The sequence below is a fragment of the Loa loa genome, assembly GCF_000183805.2.
Source record: "Loa loa unplaced genomic scaffold supercont3.312, whole genome shotgun sequence".
Taxonomy (NCBI): Eukaryota; Metazoa; Nematoda; class Chromadorea; order Rhabditida; family Onchocercidae; genus Loa; species Loa loa.
Genome location: NW_018108492.1, coordinates 38322 through 54737, shown reverse-complemented (window position 1 = coordinate 54737; position 16416 = coordinate 38322). Strand labels below are relative to the sequence as shown.

Below are 16416 nucleotides of genomic sequence, written 5' to 3'. Positions count from 1 at the left end.
CAATGTCAAAATGTTAAGCCTAATAACTGACAAGAATTAAATAGAATAGTGGCCAATATCATGGAGTCCGAATGTGGTCGAGTCGAAAATATAGCTACAACAATAATGATAGACCCATATCGCACTTAATACTAGCATTGTACGTATAGTTTTTTTGACAGAAGTTCCAAGTTAGACTAACACTTCAAATATATATATTATATATATATTCATGCCTCCTCTTTTGGGATCATACTGGAGATCGCATTTAACATTTACTTCTCTTTATTCCAAAAGGTGAAAAAATGCTTGTCTCCCATCCTTGTCGCGAAAGTCGCGAAAATTAAAATAAATTTTGTGTAAGATGGGAATGCTTTCCATGATTCATGATTCATGATCCATTAATTATCTCATCTTAATATCTGTCTAAATTCACATTCCCATGTTTTTTATCCCTGTATAAAGGAAATGCTTTTCTTTTCAATTGCTTACATTAGTTATTCAATTTAACATCTTTGTGTTCATGTTTCTCATCTATCCAATGTACATCTGATAACAATATTCTCACAAATTCCGATGTATGCGAATCAACATCTCTTTAAATGTTTGAATAATTAGAAAAAACCACACCCACTTCCTAATAAATATAAGCTTGTCAAGTTTTACTGCTGGTTTTGTTTTTGATATAGTGGAGACGAATAAACTCTTTCATACGAGTTGGTCCCACGCAACACAAAGAATTCATTGGACTATCCACCGAAGAAAAATTTCACGACGTTTATATGTCAATTTAAAACAAAAAATTCTTTATGGAGAAAAAAAAAATCCTTTTCACGAGGAAGTCGACAGGATCGATGGTCACAACTGTTTGCAGTCGAATTGGATTGCAGACAATTGTGACTTTCGATAAATCAGGCTCTTAATTTTTGAACAAATTAGTCATTCCATCTAACTTTTCTTATATGAATTATTTGAAGGATCAAAGCAGAGGACGAGTGATTGTGGTCATTTGTTACAAGAAGCCGAAGTTTTCCTAGACCTCTAAGTGTACAAAACTTCCAGTATCCCTGACGGAAGCCGATATAATGATGAAAACAACGACATTAGAAATATACGTATATAATCAAAGGTAGAGATCTGAAAATCATAAGCATAGCAGAAATTAGGCAGGATTTGCAGTGCCAACAAGTGAAGAAAATATATGAGCTTGCGGCTTATACTGTATGACCAGAATATAACAAGTTACAATGATTCTGGGTGTGTATTGCAAATTTAACAGCAGTAAGTTTGCTGACCCCTCTTCATTTTATTTCATTAATAGTAACCCACTGGTTTCTATTAGTATTTTTCTCAATTACAACCAATGCTTTCTTTTCACTGATTTTACCAACTTTGGAAATTACTTGATGAATCCAACTTCGAAAATATCGGACAAACCTTGCAGACAATTTTTGTATGTGCTAAAATAGCCAACCCGATAATGTCCAGCACTTAAACATGGGAATTCCGCAATGGTGACTGATCTATTTGCTATAATCGTATTGTAACAAGCAACTACATACAACCAGGTTAACGGCTGTAAAGAATTGGGAACATCGGCCAAATAAATCGCGACCCAGTCACGATATGATCCACTAATATTCCAGAAATCGTCCAAATATGTAAATCGACATGTGAATGGTACGATGTTGTACCAGTGGGGTATTTTCTCAAAACGAACTTTCCATCCAGAATGCTGTCGTGATACCGGTTCAGATAGAATAAAATGCGCATAAACTGGAAAATGGTCGGACAAAGTGACCATGTGATTTGATTCGTATCGCTCACAACGCAGAGATTTTCCTTTGAAAAGGATGCGGTCGCACCATGACGGTACGCGTTCTTGATCATAATGTGAGGAGCCAACCTAACAGATATAAAGTCGATGGATACCGAAAATGAAAATCAGATGAAGAAAAATAGCATTTCAAACATATTTCCAAAAGTAATGTATTATTCTGATGTCTTACGTAACTTTTTCAAATGATGAGCACAAAGAACACATGAGACTTTATAGGTAAAAACTACCATGAGGCGGTAAGTGGGAGCGAAACGAATTTTCTCTTCATTGTATTCCATAAAAGCTCGTCCGCTTTTCTGAGCTTTTTTTAGCTGATCAAATTTATTCACGAGCTTATCCATATAATTATTAGAATTCAATTCAGCTAGCATCCTGAAATGACTTAATACGAATCCATTGCAAGCAACCAATCAGAAAAGACGAACGAAGCATCATTTATTGGGAAACAGATATACATAAGTCGAAAAAGTGATACCTTAAAAATGAAAAAGTGAATAACTCGGAAACATACATAATCATTTCTTGCGATGTAAGTTGATCTACTCTCCAATTAAAATCGCCGAGCCATATTACATTATTGCTCCCATTACTGCCCCCTGCTACATCGTCAAAGGCACAAATTTTCCCATTTTTATATTGTAAACACCTTTTTTCATAATTACTTGTATCCGGCAGAAAATGCGACGTAATAAAAACCAGTGAACTTTCATCCTAAAACTGCGCAACATAAAAATATGTCGGACCATGGACTAACTTTTGCAACTTGAAATTGTGAAATTCCAATAAATAGCTTGTTTTCTTTACATTTCAGCTGAAATTTCCACCTGCTATGTTATGTTGCTATGTAATGGAAAAAGTCAGAAAGTTGTTCATTTTCATACTGAAAATAAAAGGTAATTAGACAACTTACTCTAAACTTTATCCTTAGCGATACGCTTCCTTTATGACCAGTAAGGCCTCCTAAGCTAGATCGTGATTGCCTTGAGTTGATTTCACTCACTAAAGGAAACACTTCCAGTTGTGCGAAAATGAGTAGTAAATTCCAAGCAAGTGATGCCTTACAAAGAAGAGATTTTCCATGAGCATTCATCCATGATGTCAGAATTGATAACCACGTCGTTTCGACCGGTATCGTACCGAATAACTCCAAATGAGAAAGTTCCTCAAGATAACCAAAGTTCGAAAGCATTAACTCAGTCATTCTTTGCGGTAAAGTTTGAAATTATATGGAAAAAAGAATGATAAGTATTAGCGGAATAGGGAAATAGACAACATATCGAAAGAAAGAAATACAAGAAAAGGTTGACTGCCTTTTTTCATTCTGGATTAGTAAACCGTATGCAATCAAAGTAATCAACGTTTCCCAAGAAGGTAAATTTCATGTCAAGTCTAATTAGAAACATTTTTTATACAATACATTTAAAGCTACGTCATTTCCAATATAAGGTATCCCCTCATAAATATTTAATAATTGCAAAGAAAAGGTCGTGCGTATTTTACTAGGTCTATCTGATCTAAACAAAGGAAATGAAACATAAACCTGTAATCCAATTGCAACAATAACGGCATCTTTCGCATCACCGTCTTGTAAAAGCTGATAAATCTGATCACTTTCGGGTTTCCTAGTATTCACGTTATACGTGATAGAAATTATTCGCCAATCTAGCGCACTCATTTAAAAGTCACATCTCAAAGAAAGAATAATGGATTGTTAATTTTCAATCCATAGACATATCTGATTGCTGAACACTTCTAATCTTTCAGTTAATTATAATTAACAACATTACGTCCAAGTCTCATTAAGCTAACATCACCACCAAAGCTGATACAATTCATATGACCCAGATTCCTGAAGTCTGTTCTCCACTTGATAATCCTGAAGCAAATCATAAAAGAGACTTCAATTATAATCATATTCCATCTCAATATTATCCGTAACACCAAGAGGCATAGCGGAAATCTGATAATCATGATCAAAAAATGTTTCGTAAACAGTAATGGCCCTCATAATCCTTTAACAAACGACAATGAAATACTGTCGAGACATACTTTTATACAAAACAGGAAAAACTGAAAACCAGAGAGCAAATATGAGTCAGAATTATGAACAGTGAATAACAGAGACGACAGTCTAACTTGAAAAAAAATAGGATGCTCAACCCTAGAACACAATTTGTAAAATCCCCATTAGCGTTGTCACAAATGAGGTCGTGACCCGATAAAAGTGATAGCTCACAATGAAAAATTCGATTGAATCACTTAAAAATCCTCAATGCTGATTTAGAAAAGTGTAGCGACATAACACTTCACAAATGAGAAAAAACATCTCGCAGCGAGCTTAATGTAAAAAGTTATATAAGCCAATAAGGATGCAAAATGATGTTTAACTAGGAATACCGAAATAGTTGATGCAAATTTTAAAAAAAGTGAGATACGAGATAAATTTAAATCTAACTTATAATTAAACAATTAACTAACCAATACAAAAGTAACGGCAATTAATGAACAAAAGGACAAACTAAAATGCAATGATCACAATGAAATTATTTAACTTTCATAAGGATACGAACCGGATTATTCCAACTTCAAGTATCTGAGATTCAAGCTAACCAAACTTTTGGAAATTTTGAATGCAGTTGACAGCAGAAATATTGTGAGATCTGTTAAAATTGGTCACCAAATCAGGATATAAATGTGCATTATCGATATGATCAGACAACCAGAATTTATTTCCGAAACAAAAACATATCAGTGCAAAAAGATGCTTAGTTGAACATAAATATCGATAATAATGTACTTATTTTATCTCAGAAACGATGCAATGATCAGAACAGTGCATGGTTGTTATCATCCAAAATATAACCCTTCCTTCAATCAATAATCAGTAAACAATAAAAAACGTCTAATGCTCTCTCAATGAAACTTTATCTGATAGCAGCTCGGCGCACACGCTTTCGAAGTGGTGGCCGGCTATCATTTATCAAAACATTACCAGAACCCGCGGAACTGCTTTCGTCGCTACCGTTAAAACTAAAATCTCCAGAATTAGCAGCACCATCACCGACCAACACAGATTCCAAAAGATCATTTGCCAACTCTGATCTTTCTCTCTTCATCTGCTTCCATTCTGCGGAACGTAGAACATCTCGGTGATGCAGTGACATATATTTTGTGCATGCCTGTGTAGAAACAAGTTTTTTCTTCAAATCTTAGAAGGCGGTAATCCTTTTTACAAAACTAGAAAGAACGTATTCTTCACTTTAACATAACTGACTACAGATAATATTTTTCATATCAAATAGCTGATGATAAATTTTGACTGTATTAAAAGATGTCAGTTATTAAATGACAACCGGGAATTCTTTCGTCGTTAGCTTTTGCTCATTGAGACTCAAAAAATCCTTGGAACATTACTAAAGACAAAACAAAAGCTACTGCAGCTTAAATAATTTCAAATACCAGTTCTAACTTGTTTAAGTATTGAAGCTGAATAAGTATCAGCAAACACTGCAGTAGAGGCAACATTTTTACAGTTAATAGTGGTTGAGAGATATCGCTCGCACTGCTCTTTAAGAGGCAGAATGGCATATTTATCAGCTATGGCCAAAACATCTTCTGCATAGCCTTCCACAAGATCCGTCGAACCTGTGTATATGTAGTCTACCATAGCCCGCACCTTAAAATTCGAGGTGATTTTCAAGACATTAAAATTATTGACACATTATCTCAGCACACAGTGAGCTTCATGGAAATAAGTCAGTTTTACTTACAGGCTCAAACCTTGAATCCTGAATATCAATAATTCCTTTTTGAGCTTCCAACATTGATTCCTGGGCAAACATTGAACGAAATACTTCGCTGTGTTGTCCCAATATACACCGGTGAGCTTTAAGCGTCTTATTACCAACCTGCATATCGCAATAAATTATAAAATCACAATGCATACAACAAACAGACGTGTTTTAGAAATTTAGTCATCTCAATAATGAAGACAAAATTAGCTACTTCAAATATGGAGAAAGACAGGCGGACGTACCTTTATAGTACAATCTGCAAAGAGCTCACTGTCCAGCATGTCTTTAAGAGAATCCCGTATCGAAACCTCATTCTTTTCATCAAAATCATCCAAAGGTTCTGCTTCCACTGCTTGCTCAACGCTAATTTTTGATCCAGGTGGAAAATATTCCACCTCGCAAATGAGAAGTAAAGCTCCGTCCGCCTTCAATGCTGCCATCATTTTATCTCGCGAAACCTAAGTATGTATAGGTCATCAATTTTAAACCGACAATTTCTGGACGCAAAAACTTTACGAATTCAACTGATCTGAAAGTTGAGCAACTGCTTTACATCTACACAGCACACTTCTAACATCCAATTATACAACCAAGCATTTCGGGAACCAGTTTTCTGTTTTCTCTCCACCGTAAATTTGAATCGTTGAAACTGTGCTGAATAACAAACCTGAAACTTTCCGCGACCTTGTTGATTGGTAAAATCTTTGGTATCTCTACACACGCTTACCCTTAAGGAATTCGCATCCAACGCATAAATTTGGAATTCAGTCATTATGGGATCTTCACCACGCTGAAAAATGACAAGACTGCTATAAGATTCAACATATTCACCGGTTTTTAGAGTGTTGCAGCACATCTTTAATACATGAGGCCGCTAAATTCTCAAGGGAATCACAACGCTAATTACCTGCAAGCCCACTTGTCGCAAAAAGAAAGAAACATTGCCAACATCTTCCTCTCGTTTCCCATTAGGGTAAACATGCAGTTCCCAAGTAACTGTAGGAGCTTGAGGACAGCCAAATTGTTTACTGATTAAATTATGCCCATTTTTGAACAATTTCATCAGCTTCTCGAACTGGAAAAATAACAGAGATCAGATTCAACATTAACTGATGGAACTTATAAGCCTATAAAGAGACACACAAAGCAAAACACTAATATCACCTGGTCAATCTTCCATTCCAAGCGAGTAGAGATAGCAGTAACCTTGGTTGCTTGTTTTGAAACCACTTCAAGACGACGTGGCTGTTGTGGCGATGCATCTTCAGCTGACATTCAACCATCAAATCACATAATTTTATATTGCTTCCAGTTTTATACTATTTTATAATTTTCTTGAGTTTCAAGCAGGCTCGTCTAGCTCAAACTGAGCAATTCTAAGTACTGATACTTTTAACAAAAAAAAGAAACCGTACAACGTGTTGGTGTCCTTAAACCCGAAATCTGTACGGCTGCGTTCATCCGATTCGACATAACACAGAAACTGGACAAATAATAACTGAAACAATCGAACATCATCAAATCTCATCAGTTGTGACTTCTTTCTAACGAATTCAGATATAAGCGAAATTTGCCCAATATTAATCATTCTTTATTTACCCCATAACACGAGTGACCAAAAGATTACTACGACTGCTTAAAACCATTAGTGCGAAATAACTTTACTATGCATTACTTTATTTATAAGTACTGTTATTTGTTTATTCATGCAGCTGTTATAATACAAGAATGTTCCTTCTACCTCTTTAGGATGAGTGCAGTATTTACAGTGGTACAGAGGGGATAGAATATTTTAAACATTTGTACACTCTACTTATCCTGTAGTGATGGTACCTCTGTCGTTGATCTCATCTGGGGCAATAACTAGAAAAAATTTCTAATGTTTTGAAAATTCCATCATGACATAAGCTCAAGTAAATCAGGAAGTTCACTTGTAAACTGATAGTTTGCACGCGATTAGAACAAAATGTCATAATTCGAGTACTGAGAACTGTTCTAGAGAGACTGTTCTACGAACCCTAGACAATTCAGTCATTTCGTTAGTAACACCGTCTGAAACAAATTTCTCGAAATTTCAATTAAGATAAACTTTGAAAATGTCATGACTTTTGTCTCTGTGCTCCTTCAAACCTGGAGGGTATATAAAATTCTATTAAATACAGGCGACTCTCTTAGTCATTGAAAATAACTCAAGCATTAAATTAACTGATGAATTTCAAACTATCTTCTGCCTTAAATTACCCGTTATCTTCGTAGTTAATGTATCGTTGTCAAATCTACTGGAGATTCCTAGCTCCCTCCTCTTCCGATCTCGTTGTCAGTTACAGACTGGTCAAGCACATTCAATGAAAACAATTTTAAGGCATAATCCAGCAAGCAGTAGATACAATGTTCAACGTCCAAGTCACAGTTAAGAAAAAATCACTGATTCTGGATGATGAACGGGATATTCATCCTGCTTGTCCAGTCGCAACTCAATGACCTCTAACTTCAACGAGTGATCTCGCCCGACTATTCTCCAGGAAGTTATGATCCCGATGGACACAATTGATCACACCAGATCACAACCAAACCATCACCGGGGCTCAAGGATATTCTGCGGCTCTAAATGAACGTTTTGAAACAGATGGCGTCTCAATAAGGACGCTCTGTTCTTAGCTGTCGGCGTTGGGTTTTAGGTGAAAACACTAGCTGAGAGACTATAGATGAGGGAATGATCAGTGACAAGTGGTAAGTGTTACTTGAAGTGCTATAAATAAATTCGTCTCCTAATAATTCTATGAAAAGTGCTTCTGGCTAGATCGAAAATAGTCTTATGACAACTTTTGGTTATAAACTTTTTCCCCCAGAATGAGGATGAGCCATAAATGATCCTAACATAAATGAAAGTAACCGCTATGGCTGGTATGATCAAGTGACTTAACCGTACAAAATGATTACTTCGGTCTGATTCAACCAAAGTTAGAACTTGCGTTTACTCCGTTGCTAGGAAATTCCCACCTTGTTCCCCTTTTTTGACTGAAGTAAACGAACGACTATCGCTATATTTGATTTGTGGAATATTCTGCTTCTTAGATTCTTTCTTGTGGAATGTAGCCATCTTTATCGAATACGTGTTACATAAATCATTTGACGTTTAGTATGTGCAGACAAAATCAAAGACATGATTTCTGGATTGGTTTCAAACTTGGCGAAGGATCAAAAAGAGGACTAACATTTTTAGGCATCTTCTCTCTTTAAGCGATAGAGTCGTGTTTGAAATCCTGATTCTTTATTAAATTATCACCTTTACCAGATCCTTTACTATAGTCATCTGTGTCACGTTTGACTCATTTGACGCTTTATCATTTTGAATATTTGAACATTACAAGTAATTAATGTTTATTAACTATGACCATCTAGAGCATTATTGTGATAAAATGAAATAATGTTAATGTTCAAATGCTATCCAACGATGAGATCCATGAATGAGTGACTCTTAGCGACATCAAATTACAGTTGAAGATTGCTAGCTTGTGTTTCCTCCTCAGTCTCTGTCTTCTGAAAGAAGGCAACGAGGAGCATTTCAAGTGATTAATGTTTATCAACTATTCCAATTTCCATACAACCATTTCCATACCTCTTTCTTCTCCTCCTGAGTAATGTTTACAGTCATCTGTGTCGATGCTTTTGCTTTTTTCTGTGTTTCCGTCGGCAACTGCAAAATGGCTTTCTTCTGAAGTAAACAATGAAATGCAATGAGCTGAAGGAAAACGATCCGAATGAGAGTATTACCTCATCTTCATCGGAGGCAGGTGTCACAATCGGGTTTAAATCCTTCTGTTGGTCCTATAAATCATTATCTGTCATCTTGATCGCAACCTTTTACGTTCTGCTGAATCGCAGTATTGCTTTCTTTCCAAGTTTATGTTTTACAGCGAAATCTGAATTTGGCACACACTGTTTAGCAGAATCTTACCTCTTTTTCATTGCCTTCTACCTGTTCTATTTTTCCCTTCCTATCTGCTTGCCTATTTTCCTTTTCTTTCTTACTTTTTCCTCCATCCTCATCACTGGTGTTCTTTTTTCCTCCCCTTTCTTCTCTTCGTCTTTTTCCCCATCAACCTTTTTCACTTTTTCTTCATCTTTCTTCTCGTTGTCTTTTTCCATCTTTCCCTTGTTTTCTTGAGGTATTGTGATTGGCTCTGTTGGAACAGCATTTAATGCTGTTCCATTTACCTGGAAGTCCGACAGTTATGAGTTAGTATCAATGCTCAGCCTGGAGCTGTGCGACATTTCCCTACCGGGCTGAGACGGACCACTAGTTGTCAAGTCAAGTTAGATGGACAAGTTGTCCTCACGGGTTAACATGATAATGCATTTTCGGCTTGCCTGTAGATCCCACACTACAAACCTTTGTGGTAATGAGATGACTTAGTAAGATTTTTTCTGCAGCGATGAGAATTTCCACTGAATTGTTTACTACTTTATTATGATTATTTCTTTTTACGTTGAGTTTTTCCCTTTTTTTTTTCCAAAAAGAGTAAACGGTAAGTGTAAGATTATTTTTTATAAATGACAGAATTATCGCTGCGAAATTAAATCACCGGTTAATTAGCACTGTTTCTTTTCATATTTCAACTTGCCTTTTTTTTTACACAACTGAAGAGGCACAATGTGGTATGTAAGCATGTGAACAAAACAAATATAGTGAAATACAACTGAGCAGGATTACTGCTGACAAACGAGTTACTACAAATGGTGTAACTGATTCTGAGCATCGTATCTTGCAGTATGCTTCGTATCCAATAATTTGGCAGTGCCATATACAAATATCTCGCAATTCCCGTGAAACAATCAACCGTTATCAACATATCAAATTTCTATCAATGGGCCTGATCATATCTTCCAGCCTTACTTATGGATCTCTATTTAACTATTTCTTCTGTGGTAGTGATGCCGCCGTTTATGAGCATCTAAAGTTATTTGAGGCGTAACTGTTTTAATGTCGACTCTTCCAGATCTTTCTAAAAATTTATACGAGAAGTGCATCTTTTAGACTACGTGCAACACCGAAACTAGGGCATATTCGACCATTGAATTTGGGACTTTTAAACAGATGTGCTTTATAAAACACATTTCCGACACTTTAAGTGGCTGTTCAATTGTGACCGATTATATAAGAATATTAAATGTAATATCCAGAGACGTTTTATCCCATCAGAAAAGGCTAATTCATTGCCTTTTCTCCTCAACTTTCTATCCTATCAAATTATTGCATCGGTAGTTTCCATGTGTATGAATTTATAGTGCAACTTTCAGAAGTGTATTTCTTCGCTTCAAACTCCATCTAATCAATGACTCACTCTCGCTAACATCAAATAATATGCAAATGGTAATAGCAACTTGCTGCACAAACCGGTGACAGCAGCGATGTGCCAAAATCGCACATTGAAACACATGACATCTTTAACTGGCTTAAGTGAGCAAAGATACATAAAAAGGCTAGCAGTTTTTTTAGCTTCCTTGGATTTTCAAAGAATGAGATGTGACACGAATCAAAAAGATATCATCAGAGAGTGCATAGTGCAATGAAAAATCAGCATAAGAATCGGAAGGAATGCGTTGCATGCAGAGGAAACAGCGATCGACAGGACGTGGTCCATGTTGGCATAATTGCATAGTGAGCCCATACATGAGCACATTATCACCTGGAAATGAGATTCAAAAGTATATCACAACAATAATCTGACCATGGAATAAGCAAAGACACTTCAAAGTAGTGATCCATCTTCATCCATTCTCTTCCCTCCCTACATTTACTTTCCTAACAGTGAAGATTTTTGGATAACATCTGATAAAATAATGATTATGTTAGGTCAACAATTTTTAGAACGTCTCGTATCCTCCCCCTTCCGTTCAGTTCAACTCAAAATAAATCTTTGATAGTTGTTTACAATACTGTCAAAATTATGTCCTCTTATTCACGCGCTGCTTTGATAGCACATTATCACTTCAATCAATCCAAACTGTATACGAGGTCAGTTTGTGGAGTGAGCGCCACAAGGTGAAGTAAATGTCGATCAGTTGTACGACATTCTGATTGGACAGTTAGTGCATCACGGACATCTTCATCGAGACCAAACAACAGAAGTCGGTTCACGCAACCACGCATCACTGCATGCGTTGAAACTGCAAGTTGTATCAATTGTATTATATCATTTGCGAAGATCTGTGAGGATAAAAATAGAAAACTCTAAGTTAAGGGAAATATCGACTCGGGCAAAGTACTGGCTTAAAGAAAGTATTATTCGGTACACTTTGCCAGTAAATTAGCGGTGGGAAAGATTTCGATAATTAGAATCTTTAAAATGACTGGGATTGCAGTTTCGATGGCAATTTGCTAACTAATTATAATGCATGTCAACAATTTCTTTCTTATTAATTTCTGTTTTCAACAGTAAATGTTTTTCACAATGGTAGTATGGAAAATAATAAATACACTCATCTGCTCTTCACACTACAAATACTTCCTTGTTTTTTTTCTTTTTTTTTCATTCTCATCTCAGTTTCTTATTTGCTGACTATTCGGTAACAAAAAATCAGAAACACAAGCGCCCAGTTATGCAAAAAAATACAATCAGACATTCAAAGTTTTTACACAAATAAAACGATATTAAAGATCTTCGGATTTGAAACTATTGCAAAGTAAGAGAAAAATCTGATTTCTCCAATTTTAGCATCTGAATTATACCTGGCGAACAACTAAAAATTAGCTAGGTGAAAGTACTTTTTGAGACTGTTAAGTTAAATTAAGCATTTGCGCACAAATGAAATTTGATAAATGTTTTGGAACTGCGATTAAACAATACTAATATTATGATTAGTTAGAGATTAACACAACCAAAACTTTTTTAACCAAAACTCTTCCTCAAACTTCATCGCTACCACGAAATTCAGGGCCACGGCAAAACTGCACATTTTCAAAAGAAAAAAAACTTTGCTTTGTAGAAGTATGATTGAAACCTCAATATCTCTGAAATTTGATTAGTTATTCAAAAAGCCAAAAGATTTTAGAAATATCTAGATATTATCGATATGTCCATTTAACTTCTATGATTTTTTTTTTACAAAAATGAATTCTCATCGATTCTCCAAATGAATTCTTTCCCCACAAAAAAAACTTAAATAATGAAGAATTTTTTGCGAAAATAACATTTTGTGATACAGTAATACCACACATTGTATAGCTTTCATGGGAAAGCAGATTAAACTATTGCAGGTAATTAGAGATTCCGTGAAAATGAATAAATTAAATATTTAATAATAATTTTGAACTTGAGTGGTCATTTCAAAATAACGTTCTCACTTTTTTCGCTTGATTATTTTATCCTCTAAATAAAATAAAGAAGTTAGTGTATCAAATACAAGCAGTTTTTCCGAAGGATAAATAGCCGGTAGGAGGATGATTGCTCTTTCATTCTGGATCCTACCTCTGTCCAACAGATTAACGGCTGGGCAGCAAAATAAAAGGTTATAAAGTGTAGATAATGGGAATTAATTTTATGCAAATCTTATGTAAATTGTAAGCAAATAGTTTAAATCGTATTCAAATTTCATTACCCGAGTAACTTCTCAACGCAAACATTGTTGATTTTTGATATTTGGTTAATAGTTGAAATTTTAAGAAATATTTTTAAGGCTAGTCGTTACTAATATAAGGCATGTTCCCGAATTTGCAGTAAAGGGGGAAGTAATCAAGCAACAAAACATAATGAAGAGGAATTTAAAGGATATAAAGTCCCGAGTTATATTTTCCCCGGTCCAGAAATCTGGTAAACCCCTCCCTTTTTTCCGAAAAGTTTTTAAATTTCTATTTCCCTACAAAGTCCAGGATACATCAAACATCAAAATGCAATATAATTAAACGCATAGTTTTCTTGCAAAGAACTTTCATGGCAGTAACTGTTTATATAAACGCATAAATATAAGTAAATGGAGGAATATATGCCCGTTTGAGGAACGAAATACCTGTGTACCAATTCATATCCATAAAAACTAACTCAAAGTGATTCGTTGCTATTTCAAATAAAGGATATTTCATAGCGATCGATCAGATGATGCTAGTTATTTGTGCCCAAATCTGGCTAGGATAGAACAATGTAGGAGGGAAAAAATGACAAAATAAAAAACATCTGAAAACTTCTCACAAAATCTTTTTAAATTTTTAAAACTGATTACTTGCCTGTGAAATAAATAAGCTTATTAACCTTTCCCTAAAACGACAGTAAATGTCGAATGAGCAGAAAACTGGGCTACACCAAGTCAAGCGAAAGTGTAAGTTCTTCATGTAAGCAGCCACGTATAATTTCCAGCTAATTAAGAGCCTCTCTTTGCATTTGTATAATCTTCTTGAAAGGAATTCTTATCCAAATTTTACTGATTATTATGTAGGTTTGCAAATTTGTTGGTTTTTTGGTTAATTTATATTTCAGAGAGAGAAGAAAAAAGGATTTCCATTAAAGAAACTTGTCGAGAAACAAAAAATTCCTTTCTTCTCTTCTCTCAATAAATGAGGAATCTCCTTTGAAAAATAGCGAGCTATATAAATTTATAGAGGAAATGAAGATAAAAATAAGAGAGGAAAAAGGATTAGGAGGGTGTATTGAGAGCAATAATTTCTTCTGCTGAATGTATTATCAGTCTTTTTTCTCTTCTTTTATTTAGAAAGTGAAGTGTTAAAATAATTCTGTGAAGGTAAATTGTCAAAATTGAGATTTCAGGCTGCATAATTTTGTCACCTAAATATCTATACTTCTCTCCACTAATCAAACACCAAATGACCAAAAAAAAAAAAGAAAAAAAGAAACTTTGCACCTTTGTTTATCAAATTTTGTTTTTTCCGTGCCTATAAATATAACCTCTCCATCAAAGTTAACTTAACTTATTTAAAGGAACCTGAAAAGTAATCTGAAAAGTAATGAGTTGAGGATTCGGGAACAACATTTTTTTTGCCTTTTTCTCAATTTTATTCATAAAGAAGAGATGATATTGTTTTTTTCAGTGCTGAAATATTCGAATATTACTATAAAGTAGTTGGAGTGAGATCATTCAGTTAATGAATAAAATACTGAGAAGGGAGATCGATCCACACAGTTATTAAGTCTTTATCAGTGGAATCAGTCATGCTGATATACTTTCTTGGAGGTGGCACAGTGCTGAAATGGATGTTTTTGTTATTGTCTTTCATCACTTCTACTCGTTAATGTCAATTACTCAGGCTCTACTGAATAGCGACAACGGTGAGAGAATGTTGTCTCTTCCAGGAGAACATTAAATGTCTACTTTTTTTCAGAAAGTCTTCAGAAGCATCCGAAATAATTGAAAAATACCTCTCTCTCTTTCTCTCTTTTTCTTTGCTTCTTTCCCTTCTTCTTCCCCCTTTCACATGCATACTCTTCAACTATTACCAATCTGCTAAAAGAAAGACCCCATCAAAAAGCATTCATTATATACTGCCATTAATTTGAATTGATGTGATGATGATGAAAAGATCGAAAGAAGTTGGGTGCGGCGAAGAATGATGGACATTGAGTTAGTTCCGAGTCACTCATGTCAGTCAGTCACCTTCTGGTCAAATGAGAAACCGAAATCTCTGCCAAATGAGCAACGCAACAATTAGCACGAAACACACAACAAAGTCCAATCCGTTAAGCCTGGCATCCTTGAATACTGTTCATAAGCGGGAATGCGAAAAATCACCTCATTTTTCAAATTATGGCGCATCTGAATGGTGCAAGTACCTGTCTTCTGTTTGATATTTAATTATGCTGCACCAATATCAACACAATCCGAATTCTGATGGCAAATCTTTCGTAGATTACATGCCAGATCAGTGAATATGACGTCTTTTGAAAGGATGATGAAAAGAAATAACTAATTGATGGAAATTTTGTGGTGTGGAGTGATTCAAGTTTGCATCGAAAATCAACTTTCAAATGCATGGTACAAATTGCAAGAGCTGGTAATACTAATAGATCAGAACAGTATTAAAGTCTGTTAGGTAGGGAAATTCAAGCAGGAAAATCCCATTAAATTGAACTTCATTAAACTAAACTTAAACAACTTACAATGTTCGTAAATTTCCTCGACCAAGGTAAAACAGGAACCGCGGCATGGAACAGTACCGACTTCGGAATCTGGTCCCCAGCAACGATCGGTGAAATTTCTGGGTGGAAAATAATGATGCATGAGCTGATTCCAGAGACTGAGATATGCAGAAGAAGCACAGCTAAAGCAAACTGACAAGCGGGATGTCTCGAAGTCGGATGACGACACCAACAATGATGATGGTGATGATGATAATGGTGTTGACAATATGACGATGGACTGATAAGCAGTGATAAGCAGCGAATAAAAGAGAGATCTCACTTGGCCACGAATTTCAACACTCCACATCACACATTAGCTTACGCAAAATTGCTAGCCCAGTAAGCTTCACCTTTGTCAATCATCAATGTTTCTCGACCGGTACCAGTTTGACTAGAGAAAATGCTGTGATAACATCCATTGTTGGCGTTGGTGTGCACTACCAGTTTCTTAGAGCTGAAATTTAGGAAACATATGAAGCCAGAGCTAGCTGCTGATGCATTAATCGGCCACTATCTGAGGGTAGTACCAACAACTTGCATTAAAATTTCACTTTTGTCATGATTTTTACCAAAATTCGGCTTTAAACGGCGTAACCGGATCCATCATACATGATAGTATTGTGATGAAATTCAACGATTCCCAAATAGAAACTTCTTCATTGTTGAGTTAATT

At 35.4% G+C, this 16416-nt stretch overlaps 4 protein-coding genes across 5 annotated transcripts; all 4 read right to left on the bottom strand.

Annotated features, from left to right (window-relative positions):
- Positions 1-971: 971 nt before the first annotated feature.
- Positions 972-3494, bottom strand: LOAG_01525 (endonuclease/Exonuclease/phosphatase; the record flags this gene model as incomplete). The annotated part of the gene is made up of 5 exons (XM_003137064.2): positions 972-1885; positions 2047-2191; positions 2331-2530; positions 2730-2981; positions 3360-3494. 5 exons carry the CDS (start codon positions 3492-3494, stop codon positions 1379-1381), a joined length of 1239 nt encoding a protein of 412 aa, XP_003137112.1. The 3' UTR covers positions 972-1378.
- A 761-nt stretch (positions 3495-4255) lies between these two features.
- LOAG_01524 lies at positions 4256-7118 on the bottom strand. Of its 2 annotated transcripts, XM_020445775.1 has the most exons (8): positions 7029-7118; positions 6778-6881; positions 6521-6688; positions 6281-6403; positions 5856-6071; positions 5590-5727; positions 5289-5495; positions 4256-4998 (listed from the first exon to the last, which is right to left on the bottom strand). In XM_020445775.1, the coding sequence occupies exons 1-8, from the start codon at positions 7084-7086 to the stop codon at positions 4744-4746; spliced, it is 1269 nt and encodes a 422-aa protein (XP_020303806.1). In that variant the 5' UTR covers positions 7087-7118; the 3' UTR covers positions 4256-4743. The 2 variants fall into 2 exon arrangements, with proteins under 2 accessions (XP_020303806.1, XP_003137111.1); XM_003137063.2 differs by lacking the exon at positions 7029-7118 and having other exon boundaries at positions 6778-6943.
- A 1938-nt stretch (positions 7119-9056) lies between these two features.
- LOAG_01523 (hypothetical protein) lies at positions 9057-9762 on the bottom strand (the record flags this gene model as incomplete). Its single annotated transcript, XM_003137062.2, has 4 exons — positions 9057-9153; positions 9233-9328; positions 9388-9441; positions 9646-9762. The coding sequence occupies 4 exons, from the start codon at positions 9760-9762 to the stop codon at positions 9106-9108; spliced, it is 315 nt and encodes a 104-aa protein (XP_003137110.1). The 3' UTR covers positions 9057-9105.
- A 1316-nt stretch (positions 9763-11078) lies between these two features.
- LOAG_01522 (hypothetical protein) lies at positions 11079-16208 on the bottom strand. The gene is made up of 3 exons (XM_020445774.1): positions 15723-16208; positions 11623-11784; positions 11079-11303 (listed from the first exon to the last, which is right to left on the bottom strand). The coding sequence occupies exons 1-3, from the start codon at positions 16048-16050 to the stop codon at positions 11110-11112; spliced, it is 684 nt and encodes a 227-aa protein (XP_020303805.1). The 5' UTR covers positions 16051-16208; the 3' UTR covers positions 11079-11109.
- Positions 16209-16416: the final 208 nt, after the last annotated feature.

Coding starts and splice junctions, on each gene's coding strand:
- LOAG_01524 (XM_020445775.1), bottom strand. CDS start 7,086: ATGTCGAATCGGATGAACGCAGCCGTACAGATTTCGGGTTTAAGGACA. Junction 6,404..6,520: donor TGCGACAAGTGGGCTTGCAG/GTAATTAGCGTT, acceptor GTCATTTTTCAG/CGTGGTGAAGATCCCATAAT. Junction 6,072..6,280: donor AAGGTCGCGGAAAGTTTCAG/GTTTGTTATTCA, acceptor ATACATACTTAG/GTTTCGCGAGATAAAATGAT.
- LOAG_01522 (XM_020445774.1), bottom strand. CDS start 16,050: ATGTGGAGTGTTGAAATTCGTGGCCAAGTGAGATCTCTCTTTTATTCG. Junction 11,785..15,722: donor CGAGGAAATTTACGAACATT/GTAAGTTGTTTA, acceptor TACAACTTGCAG/TTTCAACGCATGCAGTGATG. Junction 11,304..11,622: donor ACAAACTGACCTCGTATACA/GTTTGGATTGAT, acceptor TCTCATTTCCAG/GTGATAATGTGCTCATGTAT.